This window comes from Peromyscus eremicus, chromosome 13, assembly GCF_949786415.1.
Source record: "Peromyscus eremicus chromosome 13, PerEre_H2_v1, whole genome shotgun sequence".
Classification (NCBI taxonomy): Eukaryota; Metazoa; Chordata; class Mammalia; order Rodentia; family Cricetidae; genus Peromyscus; species Peromyscus eremicus.
The window spans coordinates 28,938,155-28,956,052 of NC_081429.1; the positions used below are offsets into that span (position 1 = coordinate 28,938,155).

Here is a 17,898-nt window from a genome sequence, read left to right on the forward strand (position 1 = left end):
TAGAACAAATTTTTTAATTTAATTTAAAAAGCTGTTCTTAATTACACAGATACAATTGTTATATTTCAAATTTAGTCAGAAACTTACAAAAAAAGCATATTTATACTACATTTAGTTAATAATTCACTAGCTCATAGTTTAGTTCATGATGAAGCTGAAAATAGAAAATGTTGATATGTCATGAAATACAACTTCTTAGAAGTACTGTAACTAGAAAATAATCTTAGTAGTTCAATTAAAAAGGGAAATAAATTTACTGCAAATCCTTATTGAGCATCTCAAGAAGTTAGCATTGTGAACTTCATTCATTCTTTCAACAAATACCTCTTGTAGGTTAATCTTGGCCAAATGCAGGCGGAACACTAAAACCACAAGCAAGTACTTTACTAGAAAAAAAAAAAACTAGTTGGGTGGTGGTGGTGCACACTTTTAATCCCTGCACTCGGCAGTCAGGGACAGGTGGATCTCTGTGAGTTCAAGACTAGCCTGGTCTACGGAGAGAGTTCCAGGACAGCCAGGACTGTTTCACAGAGAAACCACTTTTTGGAAAAAAATAAAAAGAAAGAAAAAAAGAAGAGAAGGAAGGAAGGAAGGAAGGAAGGAAGGAAGGAAGGAAGGGAGGGAGGGAAGAAGGAAAGAGAAATAAAGAGAGAGAGAGAGAGAAAGAAAGAAAGAAAGAAAGAAAGAGAGAGGGAGGGAGGAAGGAAGGAAGAAAGGAAGGAAGAGAGAAAGGAAGGAGGGAAGGAAGAAAGGAAGGAAGAAACTAAATGTATTTTAAGGAAAGATCTCACTTGTAAGAGAAATCACTTGTAAGAGAAATCAATAACACACCCAAGTTGTCATTCCTAGTGTCCCTACGCATGAATTTATCACGTAGCAGCCATGGTCCTGGTGTCCCTAAGCACTACTTACCTTGAACAGGTAGAAGTTGTGGTCACAATGCTGCCTGAGTTTCTCCTGCAGCCGCTGGACCAGGAGTCTGACTTGCTGTGTTCGAGACACCGTGATCAGAGGCTCCACTTTCTGGATCTCTTCTACTAAGGTGTTAACATCGGTACTGAAATTCACCCCAAAGCACTTGCATGTCAAACGTGCATCTATGCTCACAACATGAAGAAATCCATCATTTTGAGCTGGGGGGGTGGCTTGTTGTGTAAAGGTGCATACTACACAGGCATGAAGACCTAAGTTTGAATTCCCAAAAGTTGGATGCACAGTACAAGTGCAAGTAATCACTGTGCTCCTCTGGGGAGGTGGAGGCAGAACCAGAAGACTCTTATTTTCTGATAGAAAAAAGTTCAAGACCAAAGCTTGTGACTTCTTTGAATGGTATATTACTGTTCCATGTTACATGCTGGCTCTGCTTGTGCAAGTGGAGACTTCTATGGGGTTTCCTACACAGTGAATCTTGGGTACTCTAACCTATGGAGAATTCCTCCAGGCTCACATGGGGTTTCAGTGGGAGACCTCTGATTTTAAACCTCTGCCCACTCTCTGACAGTCCATCAGCCTTATGAAATACTTCTTTACTGAGGAAACATCAGGCTCAATTGTGTCTTTTAAACTTAATAACCAGTACTCCTCAGAAGTGTTAAGGCTACCAACAAAAAGGAAAGTCTGAGAAACCAGTACAGCCAAGAAGAACTTAGGGAGACATGAAGACTAGATGACTTATGGGCCCTTGGCTAGAGTTCTGGAACACAGAAGGGAAAAAGAGTAAACCTCAGAGTTTGTGTACAGTTTGGACCTGGACTGATGATAATATCAATACTAGCATGCTGACTGTGACAATTCTACCAAGCCAACCTAAGACACTAAATAGGGAAAGCTGGCCACTCTGTCTTAAATCATTTTCTAAAGCTGTTCTGGACTAACCAGTTCATATTTTAAAATAGTCCTCCTTAGAAAAAAGAAAAGAAATGGCAGTGATGGCCTTGTAACTGGAAGTTTTCCTCTGTCCTGCCCAGTCTGGCAGCCACTCAGACCCAAGTAAACACACAGAGGCTTATAGCAATTATAAATTGCATGGCCATGGCCTATGGCTCAATTTTCTTGCTAGCTCTTATAACTAAACTCAGCCTATTTCTATCTATCTATATGCCACCACATGTTTTGTGGCTTTACCTGTATGCCTTTACATGCTGCTCCCTGGATGGCAGGATAGCCTCTCTCTTGCCTCTCCTTTCTCTTCCTGTCTATCCTCAATTTCTGGTCCACCTATAACCTGATTTGCCATAGACCAAATGGCTTTACTTATCAACCAATCAGAGCAACACATATTCACAGAGTACAGAAAGACATCCCACAGCACTTCCCCTTTTCTGTCTAATCAAAAAGGAAGGTTTTAACTTTAACATAGTAAGATTATATATAATAGAACAGTTATCAAGTAAGAATTACACTTACAATTTCTAGTCTATTTGTATTTGGCAAAATTAAAGAAAATATTCTATCATCTACCCTATATTTGTGAGTCTAAGTCTCATATTTAATTTATCTTTTATAATAAGCAAGGAAAATTATAATTATAACTCTGTAATCTTCAACTACATCAAAGACCCCAGAAGGATATAATAATACCTAAGTAAACAGGAAGTGCATTGTACGCAACTTCCAAAAATCTAGAATGACAGGGATATCTGGCTGCCTGGACAGTGACCCAAAGTTCCTCTGTAACTTTGGGGCATCCATCTTCAGCCTATAGGCTTGGAATTTCTCAGTCGCTTCTCTCTGTATCATGTAGAATGTCTAGCAGTCTTCTCTGCAAAGCAGGAAACTAAAGGACCATTTCACCTTGTTGTGGCAAATTCAGTGGTCATTTTCTTATAGGTCCTGTGTGTCCAATTTATACAACATACTATCAGCAGTTCAGGCAAGAGCAGTTTCTTGCCCAAATGGCTATTTTTGCCAAGAAGAATATAAACTCTACATGGAGTGTCTTCGACACCCATCTTCCTTTTTGAAGTAAATTGGTGTTGCCAGGAGCAGACATGTCTCACTGTCCAGAAAGTCTAAGTTTTTAAAACATTTTAAATGCCACATTCTGTAGGTCTTTAAAGTGTTTGAAGATTACCTACCTAATTGAAATATATCTATGTATACCTAGAAAACTTAACTAACATGACTATAAGTGTGATTGTCATAGATGACTAATTATTAATCTGTATTTCTTAATTATACATTATAATTTCAAATCAGCTGTACAAACATGATACCTTAAACAAGAGTAGAAATATACACATAGTATAAAATATTTTAAGGGCTGGAGAGATGGCTCAGAGGTTAAGAGCACTGACTGCTCTTCCAGAGGTCCTGAGTTCAATTCCCAGCAACCACATGGTGGCTCACAACCATCTGTAATGAGATCTGGTGCCCTCTTCTGGCCTTCAGTCATATATGCTGTATAAGTAATAAATAAATCTTTAATAAAAATATTTTAAGCAAGTTGTTGCTCTTTTAAAGTAGATTCAATAATCTATTCTTTTATCCTATCATATCTATATCCTCTATTTCTATATCATATCCTTCTTTTTTCTTTTAGAAAGAGATTGACTATGACCAATAACAATTTGTAACCAGCCCCCTAAACAAAGACAAACATTCATAATCCATTTTTTGGGAATGTGGGATTGTGTTCTAGGCTACTTTGTGCTGATAGGGGGTGCTGGTAGTCTTATGGGGATCCTGAGAAAATTGGAGATAATGTGCAAGTCCTGGGAAGACCAGCTATAACCTTTGTTGATAGGTGACCACTGAATTTTGCAAGGTGAAATGGTTCTTCAGGTTCCTGCTTCACAGAGGAGACTGCCAAATATTCTACAGGACACAGGAAGAAATGACTAAAAAACTCTAGGCCTATTGGCTGAAGATGGATGCCTCAACATTACAGAGGAACTTTGGATGACTGTCCAGGCAAGCAACTGTCTCTGTCATTTTCAGAATTTTTGGAAGTTGCTTACAATGTTCTTCCTGTTTACACAGGTAATATTATATCCTTCTGGGGTCTTTGATGTAGTTGAAGACTAAATAGTTATAATTATAGCTTTCCTTAGTCATGATAAAAGTTAAATTAGATATAAAACTTTAGACTCACAAATATAGGATAGATGATAAAATATTTTCTTTAATTATGCCAAATATAAATAGACTAGATATTGTAACTGTAATTCTTGCTTGATAACTGTTTGTTATATGTAATTTTACTATGTTAAAGTTAAAACCTTCTTTTTGATTAGACAGAAAAGGGGAAGTGCTGTGGGATATCTTTCTGTATTCTGTAAATATGTGTTGTTCTGATTAGTTGACAAATAAAGCCGTTTGGCCTATGGCAAGTCAGGTTACAGCTAGGTGGGAAATTGAAGAGAGAGAGAGGAAGCAGAAAGACGGAGGGGAGAGAGACACCAGAACTGCCAGGAGAAGCAAGATGTGAAAACACCAGTAAGCCAGGGCCACATGGCAATTTATAGATTAGTAGAAATGGGTTAAGTTATAGGAGCAAGCTAGCAAGAAGCTTGAGCCATTAGGCCATACAGTTTATAAGTAACATAATCCTCTGTGTGTTTATTTGGACCAAGCAGCTGCGGGACACGAGTGGGAGAGATTCATCAGGGCCCAAGCAGGACCAGAGAAACTTCCAGCCACATGGCCTTAATGTTTCTAATACTAGTTACTCAACCCAGCCATGCACACATCCTCATTGAGGTGTTTGTCTAAAAGGTTCTGATATGAAGTACATGCTACATTACATGGCTAACTTACCTTGGACTGAGCTCAAGCAAATCTATGGATTTGGTCTTTAATTCTCCACCTTTTTCGTACTCCAGCATAATTCCTGTAAAAAAACACAAGCGTGATATAGAGTACTTAAGAAAGGCTAGGGAAAGGTTTATGTACTTTGAGTTCTTCTTTTTTAAAACTTTTACTTTTCAGATGTTTAATTGTTTTGTGTCTGTGTTTGTGTGTGGTATATGCACAAGTTCATGTGGCTAAAGAGGATGTGCACATACTGGTGTGAGCACATATGTAGAAGCCAGAGGTCAATGTCATGTATATTCACCTACCATTCTCCACTTAATTTTCGAGGCAAGGTCTCTCAAGCTCATCAGTTTGGCTAGGCTAGCTTGCCAGTGAGCATCTGGGGTTTGCCAGTATCTGCCTCCCAAGTGCTAGGATGCCTTAGATCTGAAATCTGGTCCACGGTCTTGTGGGGTACTGTCGCTTGAATGTGAACTCTCCCCCATCAGCTTACAGGTCCACAGCCAGTGATGCTTTTTAGGAAGGTCATGGAACCTTTAGGAGGTAAAGCCTCCTTGGTGGAAGTGGGTCACTGTGGAGCAGGGGAGGTTATAGCCACACCCCATTTCCTGCTCATGCTCAGCTTCGTGAGGGTAGATGAAATGTGACCAGGCCACAGAACAGCCACAGTGGAAACCCTGAGCTATCCTCGTCCTAACACCTAGGTGTACTTGGCCCTGGCAGGTAGAAGCAGCACAGTAGAGTTCCAGACGTCCTTAGCCCGTGCCCCACAACATGCCTAGTGCTGGAGGAAGAGGGGACACAGCAGCAGCTAGGACCTCCTGCGCTTTTTTCCAAGGCTGATCACTGGAGGACAACCCATCCCACCCATCCTAAAAGGAGAAACAGTAAAGTCCTGGTGTGCCAAACCTGTCCACAACTGCACCCTGAAGCAATGCCAGAGACGCCTCGTGTCTCCTTGTCCTCCAGCCAATGACATCACCAGTCTGGTGGGGTGGTGACCCTGGAGGTCACTCACAACCTGCAGAGAAGTACTTTCATGCCCCTCGCTGAAGTCACAGAAGACCAGAAACACAAAGCAGAGCACAGTAATATTCTTGGGGATCAGGAAAGCAAACTGTCGTTGGCACTAAAGCCCACAGAAAGGGATCAGACCTGTTTATTAAATGTAACAAGTAAACGCTCTAGAAAGAATCTTAACAATAACCTCATGGTGCTAAAACCAGGAAGAGACAGTCAACATCAACAAACACCAATATCCATAAAAAAAAAAACACACACACACACCCCTCATACTGATAACCAGCAAAGACCAATAACAAACACCAATGCTGAGATGAATGAGACTTTTTAATAACCTGGTATACACATTAAAGAAAGCATCAATAAAAAGTATCTCAACATGGGCTGGAAAGATGGATCAGCAGTTAAGCATGCATACTGTTTTTGCAGAGGAGCCCAGTTCTGTTCCCAGCACCTCCAACTACCTGTAACTCCAGCTTCAGAGGAATCAGACTCCACAGACATCTGGAACTCACATGCATATGCTCACATACAGACACATACACATAATTAAAAATAAAAATAAAGTCTTAACAATAATAAATGTTTCAACAGACTCACGGCAGCTTGTTTGCTGGCATAAGACCTATACAAGGAGGAACCAGGCAGCATTCTAGCACTGAGAGGGAAAGTGAGCTCACAAGTCCCTATCCCTAGCTGAGGAGCTGATGAACGTTGGAGAGGGAGTGTCAGTTTTATTTAACAGTGTGGTCCCTGGTAGGTAAACCCTGTCCCAGGGGATAGCCCCACACTCAGGAGTGTGTGAACAGGCATGATGTTGAGGAGTGGGTTGATCTGAGAGCAGTTGGAGGAGGAGTGGAAAAAGAATATCGTTAAAATGCATTATATACATGTATGAAATCTTCAAAGAATTAATAAAAATACAGGTTTTAATACTTCAACAACCACAAATCCGCTTGCAATATGTTTTAAGAATGGAAAAAATCTCTGGCAATAAACAGAATCAAATGAAAGTTTAAAAAAAATGGAAAGAGCAATAACTTGCAGAAGCTATCTTAGTGGATTGGCTCCATCCTAAAGATGACTAGAGGCATGATGTGCGTCTGTGAAGACTGATACATGAAATATACTCAGCCCTCACAGCAGAGAGAAAAGAGACGAGAGCGAAAAACTGATCACATCCTAATCACACGCACTGCCTGCCTCATTGTACTTCCTCTGGATGCCGTACCACCTCCAAACTCAAGCGTGGGCCACAAGAGTGTCTGAAACTTTTCAGACATCTTGGGACAACAAATATGCTCTCATTGTGTAATGGTTTCCATGTTGAAGCTGAGAACTTTTAAGCATTTACTAAGTGGTTTTATAACAGATTCATAACATGCTAAAGTAACAGTATACTATTTAAAAACAGCCATGTGTTTCCCAAAGAAAACCATCAGAACAGTGGCACAGTAATTTGACATGCATCTTTAATACCCAGCCTAACTGAAGCCAGCTGTTCCCTCATTCCCATTTCTGCATTGAAATTCTTGCCATATATATGCTGTTTTGGATGAAATAGAAGGGAAAAAATGTCATATGCACATATGTAACAAGTAATAGCTTTTCCAAACGATGCTGGTTCTTCATTAATAGGATATTAAAACTTAACAATTAAAAGTTCTTTCAACTATCAAGTGATAGATGTAGTATAGAACTACAACCACTTCTGTGAGTTCTGTGATATCCGGATATACTAAAATCCAGACTTTCCGTGGATTTTTATCCAAGCATAACTGAGAAACACTCTCTTTGAATCATGTGTAGCTTCTGATGTTCACAGACTCTATCGCGCAGCTTCCAGTGACCACATCTGTTAGCAGTACTTCCATTCTGTCATCAAAAAACTCTCACTGATGGCAAACCATCATGATCATGTGGTGGGTACGAGTTTTCTGAACTTCTTGTTTTCTTTGAAAGCTCAAATTTTATCACTGGCAAGAAATCCTGCGGCTTTCAGTTGAAACCTTGTCTCCCAAGTGGCCCAAATCTGAAAAGTGTCAGTTTTCTGTCCATCTGTCAAGTGAAAATGATCTTCAAGGGGTAGGAGTTGAGTGGTGGAGGGAACACCTCATTCTACAACTCACACAACTGCAGATATTTTTCTTAAGGACCACCATGATGTTCACTAAACACATGAACATGATATGTGGTTGGACATGTGTCCTCAGATTGCTTATTTAGATTGTGTTCCCTGCCTCTGTACCCATGACCCTTCAGAGGTAGCCAGTTCTGGAGTTCACATTCCCTTCTACCTCCAATATATCTTCCTTAGGCTTTTCTGAATGTGCTCCTTCTTTCTCCTCCAATGACTTTGTTTCTTTTAACCTGAATATATGGCCAAGTTCTCTTCTCACTTTATCTATCTATATGTCCCTCTAGTTGCCTATCTATCTGTCTATCTATCTGTCTATCTATCTATCTATCTATCTATCTATCTATCTATCTATCTATCTATCTGCCTATCTATCTGTCTATCTGCCTATCTATCTATCTATCTATCTATCTATCTATCTATCTATCTATCTATCAATCTATCTAGGTAACAACTATCTATCTAACTACTATCTTACATTGGAGCTCATGGCTTTGCCATCAATATGCTAACCATTAATTATCATTATAGAAACTAATTATAGCTCCCCACTATAGGCTTCTTGAGTTCCAGACATGTCAGTGATCTGCCCTCACATTAAACAAGCAAGGCTATTCTCCTAGCCCTGCTCCTCCTCTAAGGTCCCTTCTTGGTGTCACAATCTTGGAAGGAATTCATCTCAATACAGTCTTGCGACACTTTACTTGGCAAAACTCTGCAGATCACCCAAGTATTTGTTAAGTAATGAAGTTTACTGTCTTAGAATAGAAAAAGCATTCAGAATGCTTTTAATGACTGATTGAACTGCCCAGAACCTTCTAGCACAGGAGAATGACTGGACTTAAGGCACTATTTGCCATAGTTTGTCTTGACATAGTTTGTCTTTGTAAGAGATAGTTGTAGTAAAGATTTGGAGTCAGACTCAGGTTCTATAGTTGCAAAATAAACTTAAAACCAGAAAAAGTTTTGAAGAAAATTCTTGTTTATTTAGGACAGAAACAGACAACTTTGGCACATTGAAATTTTCAACAAAATGTGGATATTACAACATTTTTTTCATTTTATAGTCCTTTAAGAATGTCATATAATATGTTTTGACATATTCCCACCATTCTCCAACTCCTCCCAGAGGCACACCTCACTTCCCTACCCTCCCAACTTCACATCCCTAGTTTTTATTTAAATCCCTCACATTTTAAAAATCTTTTAAGTACATAGTTAAATACACTATGATCTAGAAATAAACTGAAGTGAGTTTAAAGGGACCATTTGAAGATCTAAGGTTGGAACTGGATAAATTATACACATATTTTTAATAAATGAAGATGCAGTTAATAGAAAGACACCATTTACAATTGCAAAGGAAGCTTCTGGGTGCCTGAATATAAAATCAATGAGAAATAGACAAGATGTATCTGAACCATTAAACAACAGCCCCAAAACTGTGACAGTGGAGAGATGCAATTTTGAAAGACAAAAGTCAATATTGTAAAGATGTCAAATAAATACATGAAACTGGTACATGAAATTTTCATATTTGGAACTTAAGATATTATTTTACTATGCAGAACCATAAACTATAGTTCTCATACAAAATAAATCACTGTGATAAAATTATCTACATATTGACATTTCAGAGTAAGGTCAAGGGAGCAGCATATAGAATTAAGGGGCAAGCAATGTGTTATTTAACAAGCAATGATGTAAAAATCAGTTGGATTTTAAAAATGGCATAGATATCTGCCACACACATACAAAAACATACTACAAGTTGATTAGAAATAATATTTGTAATAAAATCTGAAGCAGTTTGAGTAATAGAACATATTTATATTTCAGTGTCTGCAATCAGTCTTTTAAGTATGTGAAACTCAGCAGCTAAAAATGAAGTTTCTGAAAGAGACTTCTGCAGTTAATTTTAAGCTCCTGCACAGTAAAGAGTTAATGCAACAAATTATGACCAGTGAAAACATTTCAGCTCAGGAAGTTCAGTATGAAGAACTCTAAACCTGATTTTAAAGAAGAAAACTGAACAAAAGGCATGAGTGGCTAATTTTTTGCGGGGGCGGGGGGAAGGGGCAGGGGGTAGACAATGATGAGTAAATATACAAAATAAAATAAAAGTCTCTGTCTCATTAATAAGAGAAAAATAAAAAATACGATTTTCCTAGATTAATGAAGATTGTGAGTGCTAGCGGCCTGAAAAATGGAGCACATACAACTCTATGAAGAGATTTTATCAAAGGATCATTGTATCCTCTGCAAAATGAGAGCAATCTTAGTTCTTTAATTTTTTCTTAAGATTTATGCCTAATTAAATATTCCCATAAATTTTTTAAAAGTATAAAAAACTTCTAAAATTGAAGATAAGAGAAGAGAAATGATAGGAGTTATCATTGTTAGAATATAAACTCTTGAGGAATGAGGCCCCCACCAGATTAACTGACCCAAATAAGGTACAGCATTTTAAACTATATAAAGCCTACCTAAATGCGAGGCAATGTTATCATTAAAATGTTTTTCCTTTTCTGTGACTATAGGATTTTATATTATATATAAATGGACTTGTTGTATACTGTTATTGAGGAAATCCAGCACTCAAAAATATTTTCTAGTAAGTGCTATAAGGTAAACATTATCAACCTGTGGGTCGTGACCCCTTTGGAGTTCAAACTTTTCCACAGGGGTTGCATATTGGATATCCTGCATATCAGATATTTACATTATGATTCATATCAGTAACAAAATTACAGTTATGAAGTAACAGCAAAAATAATTGTATGGTTGGGGATCACCACAACATGAGGAACTGTATTAAAGGGTCATAGGATTAGGAAAGTTGAGAACCACTGCTATAAGGGATGGATATGGAATAAGATCATCTGTGTCTTAAAGATTCGAAAAAAGAGAAGTTGACACCCCACGTTATACAATCTAATATCCTAAGAAAATGCATTTTCAAAATTAGCAAACGAACTTTAATCCAAAGCCTGGTCAGCTCTTTTTCTATTCACTGCTTACTTATCTTCTTTTTATCAAAATGAGTGATGTTCAAAGCCCTGAGGCTGACTACTGAAAATCAATTAAGTTGTTGAACAGCAAGGTCTAGAAAGTAAAGTACAAAATCTAAAACATGCACATTTGGCTGCATCGTTGTGACAAAATGTCAAGGCAGTGTGTCCACCCTGTCCACAACTCCTGGGCTGCAACAGGAGCTGAAAGGCTGTGGAGTGAGCAACAGAGAATACAAGCGAGCAGACAAAAGTGCTGACAGTGTCCATCTCTTCTCTGTGATTTGTCTCCACCTCTCAACATTCTTCACCTTCTGTTGGTCATCAGTTACTATGCATAAGCCTAATTCTGAAAACATTATGGAAAGAAGCCTCTTCCCTCATACTGTGGCAATGCGTCAATAAATATTAGTATTCTATACTCAGAACAGCAAAGATTTTGAAATGCTGGGAATCTTAATCAGTTTAATTGATGCTTATTTAATTCCTAACCAAAGAACAAGGAACTGAACACAAAACAGCAAAGAAGACAAAGGCTGTCATAACTGCATTGGTGGCAAAGCTCATCAACACCCACACTTCAAAAAGCCAACACCTCTTGGTTAATCAACTAATGAACGTGACCAACATAGAGAGTAAATGGTCTATGTTGGGTCAGCCACATCCTGCTATGCGCATTTAGTCACCAGGTATTGAAGCAGGGACAGGGTTGATTTAGTAGATGCTAACAGAAGGATGTTTCAGACTTGTAAGTGGGAGGATTAAAATGAGAACCTTAGAAGGCAAAACAAAATTGTTCTCTATATAGACCTCATAAAGGGAGTATAGGAAACATTCCACGTCAAGCATTTTTTCCCATATGAAAATATTAGTAAAAACACCCACTTGCTATTCAGTAATGTCTGGGAAACTTGCATATATAATAGCACCCCGAGGATTGGAATTTAGAAATCAAATGTCTAATTGTGCTAAGTAATATGGCCTCACTATAAAAATAATCATCAAGTCAAGAGTGGCAAGCAAGAGTATACAGCCTGCCTGAAGTCTGAGACTCCTGTTAGAATATTGGCTGTCAGAGCTGGATCAAGCAGAGATCAGATTTCTCTGATCTATTCTTGTTTCAGCTGAAATTCCAGCATCATCCTTGCATATCATCTCATCAAACTTGTTTATTCAATGCATGTGAGTGGATATTTTATGCACCAAGCTCTACATATCTGCTGAAAATAGAAGATAAACAAAGCAGGCAAATCCCCTCATAGAACTCTTATCTTGTGAGGAAAGTTAAGCAAAAAAAAAAAAAAAATTAGTAATGAGATAGTGTGTTGGATTGACATAGCCCTGAGGTAGCATGGGAGAAGAAATCAGAAAAGGGGTCTGGAAACTACCTCGAGAAGATGGGACTTTTAGAAAGAGAAGCCATCCAGACTTCACTTGATACACCTTTGAGGAAAGTGCTAAACATTTGGGAACACCTATTATGCAAACAACCACAGAAAAACTATTCCAGGAAGAACTAGTAGTAGCCTCAGGGATTCTACATAGGACCACATGCAGCTGGTCCAAAGCACACAGAAAATGGTGGTGATGCTAAGAAAGACTCAAAAAATATCAGGGTCAGAGAGGCAGAAGGATGAGGTCCTGCAGAAGGCTGGACAGCGTGACCTTTTGACTTTGAGATTAAAAATGAACCAAAGTGTGTGGGGAGCTTGAGTCCCAGAGTGACTTCTTCAGATGGACACTTCAACAGAGTCAGCAGGTTGCTCTGTTGACATGGGGCAAGGTAGAAGCTATAGTAAGAGAGAGATAGTTGATATCACGAAATGAAGGTGGAATGAGGTTTCTGATGTCTGGTGATACTGGTATAATGTTTTATCAGATAGATGACGGATGGATGGGTAAACAGATAGAGATGATGGATTAGTGGGTGAATGGATGGGGAAAGAAAGTGTGAACTGACAGAATTACTCATTCAACAAGATATGAAGTGAGAAATAAGAATGACACAAAATCTTTGTCATGAACTAGTTGAGAACCAAAGATGCAGCTGAGGTAGGAAAGACCATGGGAAACTTATCCCATGTTGAGGTGCACACTGGATGTACCTATGAAGATGTCAGGCAGTTAGGTTGCGCTGGACTACTCAGGGTGGTTTCTCAGCCTTGAGGACAGTTGAAGTCACCCAGCAAATGAGTGCAAATAGATGAGAGAAGTTCGAGGTCAGAAGTCTGGGGCATTCCAAACTAAGAGAGCAGAGGAGCCAACAGGGCAGATGAAGGAGAAGTGAGACACAAGAGTGGCAGAGTATTCATCTGAGAAGCCAGACAGAGTAACCACGCGAGTCCAGTGCTGCTGTCTGCTAAGGGCTGTGACATAGCCAGTGGATTCAGATTCACAGAGGTCAGTGAGGATCCTGAAAAAAAAGACAGGAGTCGGGTAACTGTGATAACTGTGAAAACAGGAAATGAGCTAAAGAGAGAAAAGAGGTAGGTTGGAGGGCATGTGACTCAAAGTAGGCTTACACTGAAGGAACAGGGCAACCATGCTGGCAACTGGAAAGCCAGCAGAAGTGGGAGGTAGGTGCTAGTGACTGACAGCTTGACATACTCAATCCATTTGCCCCACAGAAAATGTCTAATGTGCTGACAATTGGCTATTCAGGCCTCACAGACCACACACCACAGCCCAGCCCAAGCTCCACAGCAAAGGGATCAATTGGGACAACACTTACCAGACTCTGTTCTAATTTGATTCCTGTTGCTGTGAAAACATCATGACCAGAGGCAACTCTCAAAGGGAAGAGGATTTATTTGGCCTACACATACCTATTACAGTCTATCAATGAAAGAAGTCAGGGCAGGAACTCAAGCAGGAACAGAGGCAAGAACCATGGAGGGACAGTTCCTATTGGCTTACTCCCCATGGCTTGCTCAGCCTGCTTTCTTACACAAACCAGGACCACCTGCCCAGGGTTAGCATCACCCATAATGACATGGGCTCTCCTACATCAATTGTGAAGAAAAAGCCTCGTGGACTTGCTTATAGGCCAATGTGGTGGTCGAGATTGCTCAGCTGAAGCTCCCTCTTTCCAGATGACTCTAGTTTGTGTCAACCAGCCAGCAGTGTCATCTGGTGATAAACACAACAAAAATACAAAATGTTGTAGAGTAACTCAGTAAAAGGTACTTTTGACATGGAAAAGGAAAGCTTCTCTGGGTCAGTGACATTAACTGAAACAAAGTAAAGAGGCTAGCCATTGTGAGGTCTAGGGGAAACTTTGTCCAGGGAGGGTACATCGAGTGACAGGCCTGTAGCTGGAAGTTTTCTTTGGTCCTGCCAAGCCCCTGCAGTTCCATGGCCCACTTATAAAATGATCACTCAGAAGCTTACATTATTATAACTGCTTGGCCATTACTTCAAGCTTACCACTGACTAGCTCTTACACTTAAACTTAGCCCATTTCTGTTCATCTATATGTCACCACATGTTCCGTGGCTTTAACTGTATGCCATTACATGCTGATCCTTGGATGGCAGACTGGCATCTCCTCACTCAGCCTTCCTCTTCCCAGCAGTCTCCTCATCTGGTTTTATTAAACCAGTGTACAAAAGCATTATTTCACAACACGGGCCTTCTTTTAAGTTTTGGAAGACTAGTTTAGAGGTCTAAAGTATAGAGAGGGTAGAGGGTAAAGTTCTAAAATCAACAGAGCAGGTTGAGCCAATTCTTTCAGACTGCAAATTTTATTCTAAGCCTAACAGGAGCATAATGGGAGACTACTGGAGACTTTTGGTTCAGATTCTACAGGCACACAGTAAATGAGAATGAAAACCAAGACACTGAAGTTTCCCAACAAGAGATGGCAGATGCCTGAATCAAGAGTCGGGCTATACTAGCAGATGGAATGGATGCTGAGCCAAGAAAACTGTGTGATGCAAAGAGGGGCGAACTGGTGGATTCATGAAATATTTTAGAAGTAGTGGTGATAGAATTTGTTGATAGATGGAAAACAGTGAGCAGAAAGAGGCAGTGAGCGGTGGCAAGAGACAAATAAAGGGTGGACATGTGACTCTGCAGGAAGAAAACTGGGCAAGAAAAAAAAGAGACAGTTGAAGATACCTGCTGACATTGGACAGACTATAAAAACAGCAAAATCAGGATGCCCTCAAAGAAAGGAATAGTGATATCCATGTCTATTCGATATTTTGGTTAGAATTATGAACTGAAATGTTGGCTGCATTGCTGAGGAAAATGAGACCTCTGTCCTGAAATTCTTCTAGTCCACATCCATAAAACTTTCTTGGTTAAACTGCTACAAAGTGAATTAGGTCTCCTCTGAAATTTTTGCAGTTTCTTTACTCAAATGTGCCGCTCAGCACGTGTGTTTAGCAGTTATTCGGAGCCAAGTGTTGAGGACTTTCTTTTACATAGTTGATTTTATTTGCTATTTCAACTGCACTCATTATTTATGTTACGTGTGTGCATGTGAGCATGTGAAAATGTGCATATATTCCACAGTGCATGTGCGGAGGTCACAGGATAACTTTGGGAAAGCAGATCCCCCTTTGGCCGGCCACATTAGACTGAACTCGGATTATCAGGCTTGGCCACAAGTATTTTTACCCATTGAGGCTTCTCCCTGACCCTTTCTTATTTTTAATTTGAGTTCCTAGTAAGAAGCTGGGAGTTTTCCTCCTGATTTGTTGTTGTTGTTTTGGTTTGGTTTGGTTTTTTGTTTGTTTGTTTGGTTGATTGGTTTGGTTTTCAAGACAGAGTTTCTCTGTGTAACAGCTGTAGCTGTCCTAGAACTCACTTTGTAGCCCAGGCTAGCCTAGAACTCAGAGATCCACCTGCCTCTGCCTCCCTAGGGCTGGGATTAAAGGTGTGCGCCACCACGCCCCTCTCTTCCTCCTATTTTGTCCCCCAACAAGTTGTATTTCATTTACTCCCTGATGGTGACCATGTCCCCCCCCCCACCCGATCTATAGCATGTGACCACCAGAAAAGAATAGCCTACTCTAAAACAGTAGCATTTCGTGAGCTTATTTCATAATCACCACGTCAGAATCAAGGACTCTGACCTTTAAACTCGTTCGGCCAAGTGCACAAAGCATGTAAATTGTAGGTTCATAACGCGATTTCTTGATGCGGCAGACTGGAGTGCATAACAAAGGCAACATGCTCGGTTGAGTGTGCATTTTTTCTTTTCACGCTTCCTTCACTTAGACTTGGTCATTAAGAGTTTAAAAGAGCAGAAATTCACCTCTGACGCTCCAGAAAACGCTATCCCAGGGCGTCACTATTCTCTACCCCTCCAGCCCCACCTTCCTCAGACACATGAGTTACTAGAAAGCTTTTTAAAAGTTTAAAGGCTTCCTCGGAGAGTCACTGAAAGGATTCTGAGGAACAGCGGTCAGCTTGTGAAAGGGTAGGAGGCCCAGACCGGAGAGCTCTGGCTTCCTGTCCCACTCGGTCACACCAACAGGACCTCGATGCCCCTCCCCAAGTTCCCGCCCCCTCCTCTGTCCCAGACCGTCCCAGTCTAGGAATCCAGGGTCCACACGTGGAAACTCCGTACCTGGTGGGTAATACCGAAGCAAGAGGCTCTTGAGCTTCATTTTCTTACTCGTCCACGCTGATGGGCTTCGTAGCCATGGGAACGGACAAACAGTAGTGGGTCGCTGAGGCGCATGCGCAAGAATTTTTGCAGGGCCTTGGGAGAACCCCGCCGGGGCTTGTCCGGAGCTTGAAATGCTCAACTGGCAGCGGCTGGCTGTCAGAGAGAAGCCAGTGTTCCTGGGGGTGGCGCTAGTCTACCCCATGGGAAAGAATTCATCCTTCAACTCTTTTCCTGAATAGATTCGTTTATTTTAGCTCCTTTTAGGGTGAAAGAAAAATAATTACTATTGTGGAAAATAAAATATTCATACAGTTCCCAATAAAGAGCAAATAAAGTTATGCAGTTTTAAGAAACTATTGGATTAGTATTCTATTGCCTACCAAAGCCTCTAAACCGATGCTTTCTCTTTCCTTTCTTTGTTAAAAAACTAAATATAACAATCTTGTAAGATTTTAAAAAGACAAACCAACCAAGACTACTTGTTCGGAAGATTGGAAAGAAAGTTGAAGGAAGGCGTTTTGCTGATAAATTCAAGCAAGCTTGGTAGACGCGAGCAACACACACCTTCAGCTGGAAGTGTCACACATTTGTCAAACAGACATGTATGTCACCTTCTGCCTCTTCCTGCCCTACCATTCTACCAATCATTACAAGCCCCAAACCTGGGGAAGGGATGCGAAGGAAGAGATGACAATCTCCCTTTCTAGAAATGAGGGAGTCTGTGGTAGGTGGTGTTCACCCATGTAATTGCTTCTGCACTTGTCATTTGCAGACATGGCTTTTGGAAAAACAACTTCACTGAGGAAAAAGCTGGTGGACAGCGTCTAAATCATGTCATCCAAGTCACCGTCACCAGTACTGAGACACACTAACATCCCATACTCGCTGTCACAGTACACCGAAGCGGACACAATTCTGGAAGTCCTGCCTGAAACTCATTACTTGACGCAACCCAGGAGGAAGTATCTCTCATTCTCTACTAGCTTTCTGCTACTCTAATAAAACACCTGAAAGAACTCAACTTGAAGACCGAAGGGCTTGTTTTGGGATGGTGGTTTTTGAGGTTTGAGTCTATGATTGGCTCTGTCACTTTGGGATCCATCCTTGGGAAATCCTGGCATATGCTGGAGGAGGCTACTCACACCTCATGGTGGCCAGGAAGCAAAAACAAGGGGAGGGAAAGGGATAAATTAAGAGAACCCCTAAATGCTATACTTCTTTGAAGTAGGTCCCAGTTCCTTAAGCTGTCACTAATTCCCAATAGACAATTAAACTGTGACTCTATCAACGGCCTATCTGCTGATGGTTAGAGTCACCAGTCACCTCAAAAAGACCCCACCTCTGAACACCAC

At 40.4% G+C, this 17,898-nt stretch overlaps 1 protein-coding gene across 1 annotated transcript in view; it reads right to left on the reverse strand.

Annotated features, from left to right (window-relative positions):
- Positions 1-16,608, reverse strand: part of Daw1 (dynein assembly factor with WD repeats 1) — a 42,744-nt gene extending 26,136 nt beyond the window's left edge. The window contains exons 1-3 of the mRNA XM_059278297.1: positions 16,505-16,608; positions 4,759-4,831; positions 913-1,057 (exon numbers count right to left, since the gene is read on the reverse strand). Coding sequence (XP_059134280.1) covers positions 913-1,057; positions 4,759-4,831; positions 16,505-16,544 — 258 coding nt within the window. The 5' untranslated portion in view covers positions 16,545-16,608. The remainder of the gene's footprint in view (positions 1-912; positions 1,058-4,758; positions 4,832-16,504) is intronic.
- Between the last annotated feature and the right edge of the window lie 1,290 nt (positions 16,609-17,898).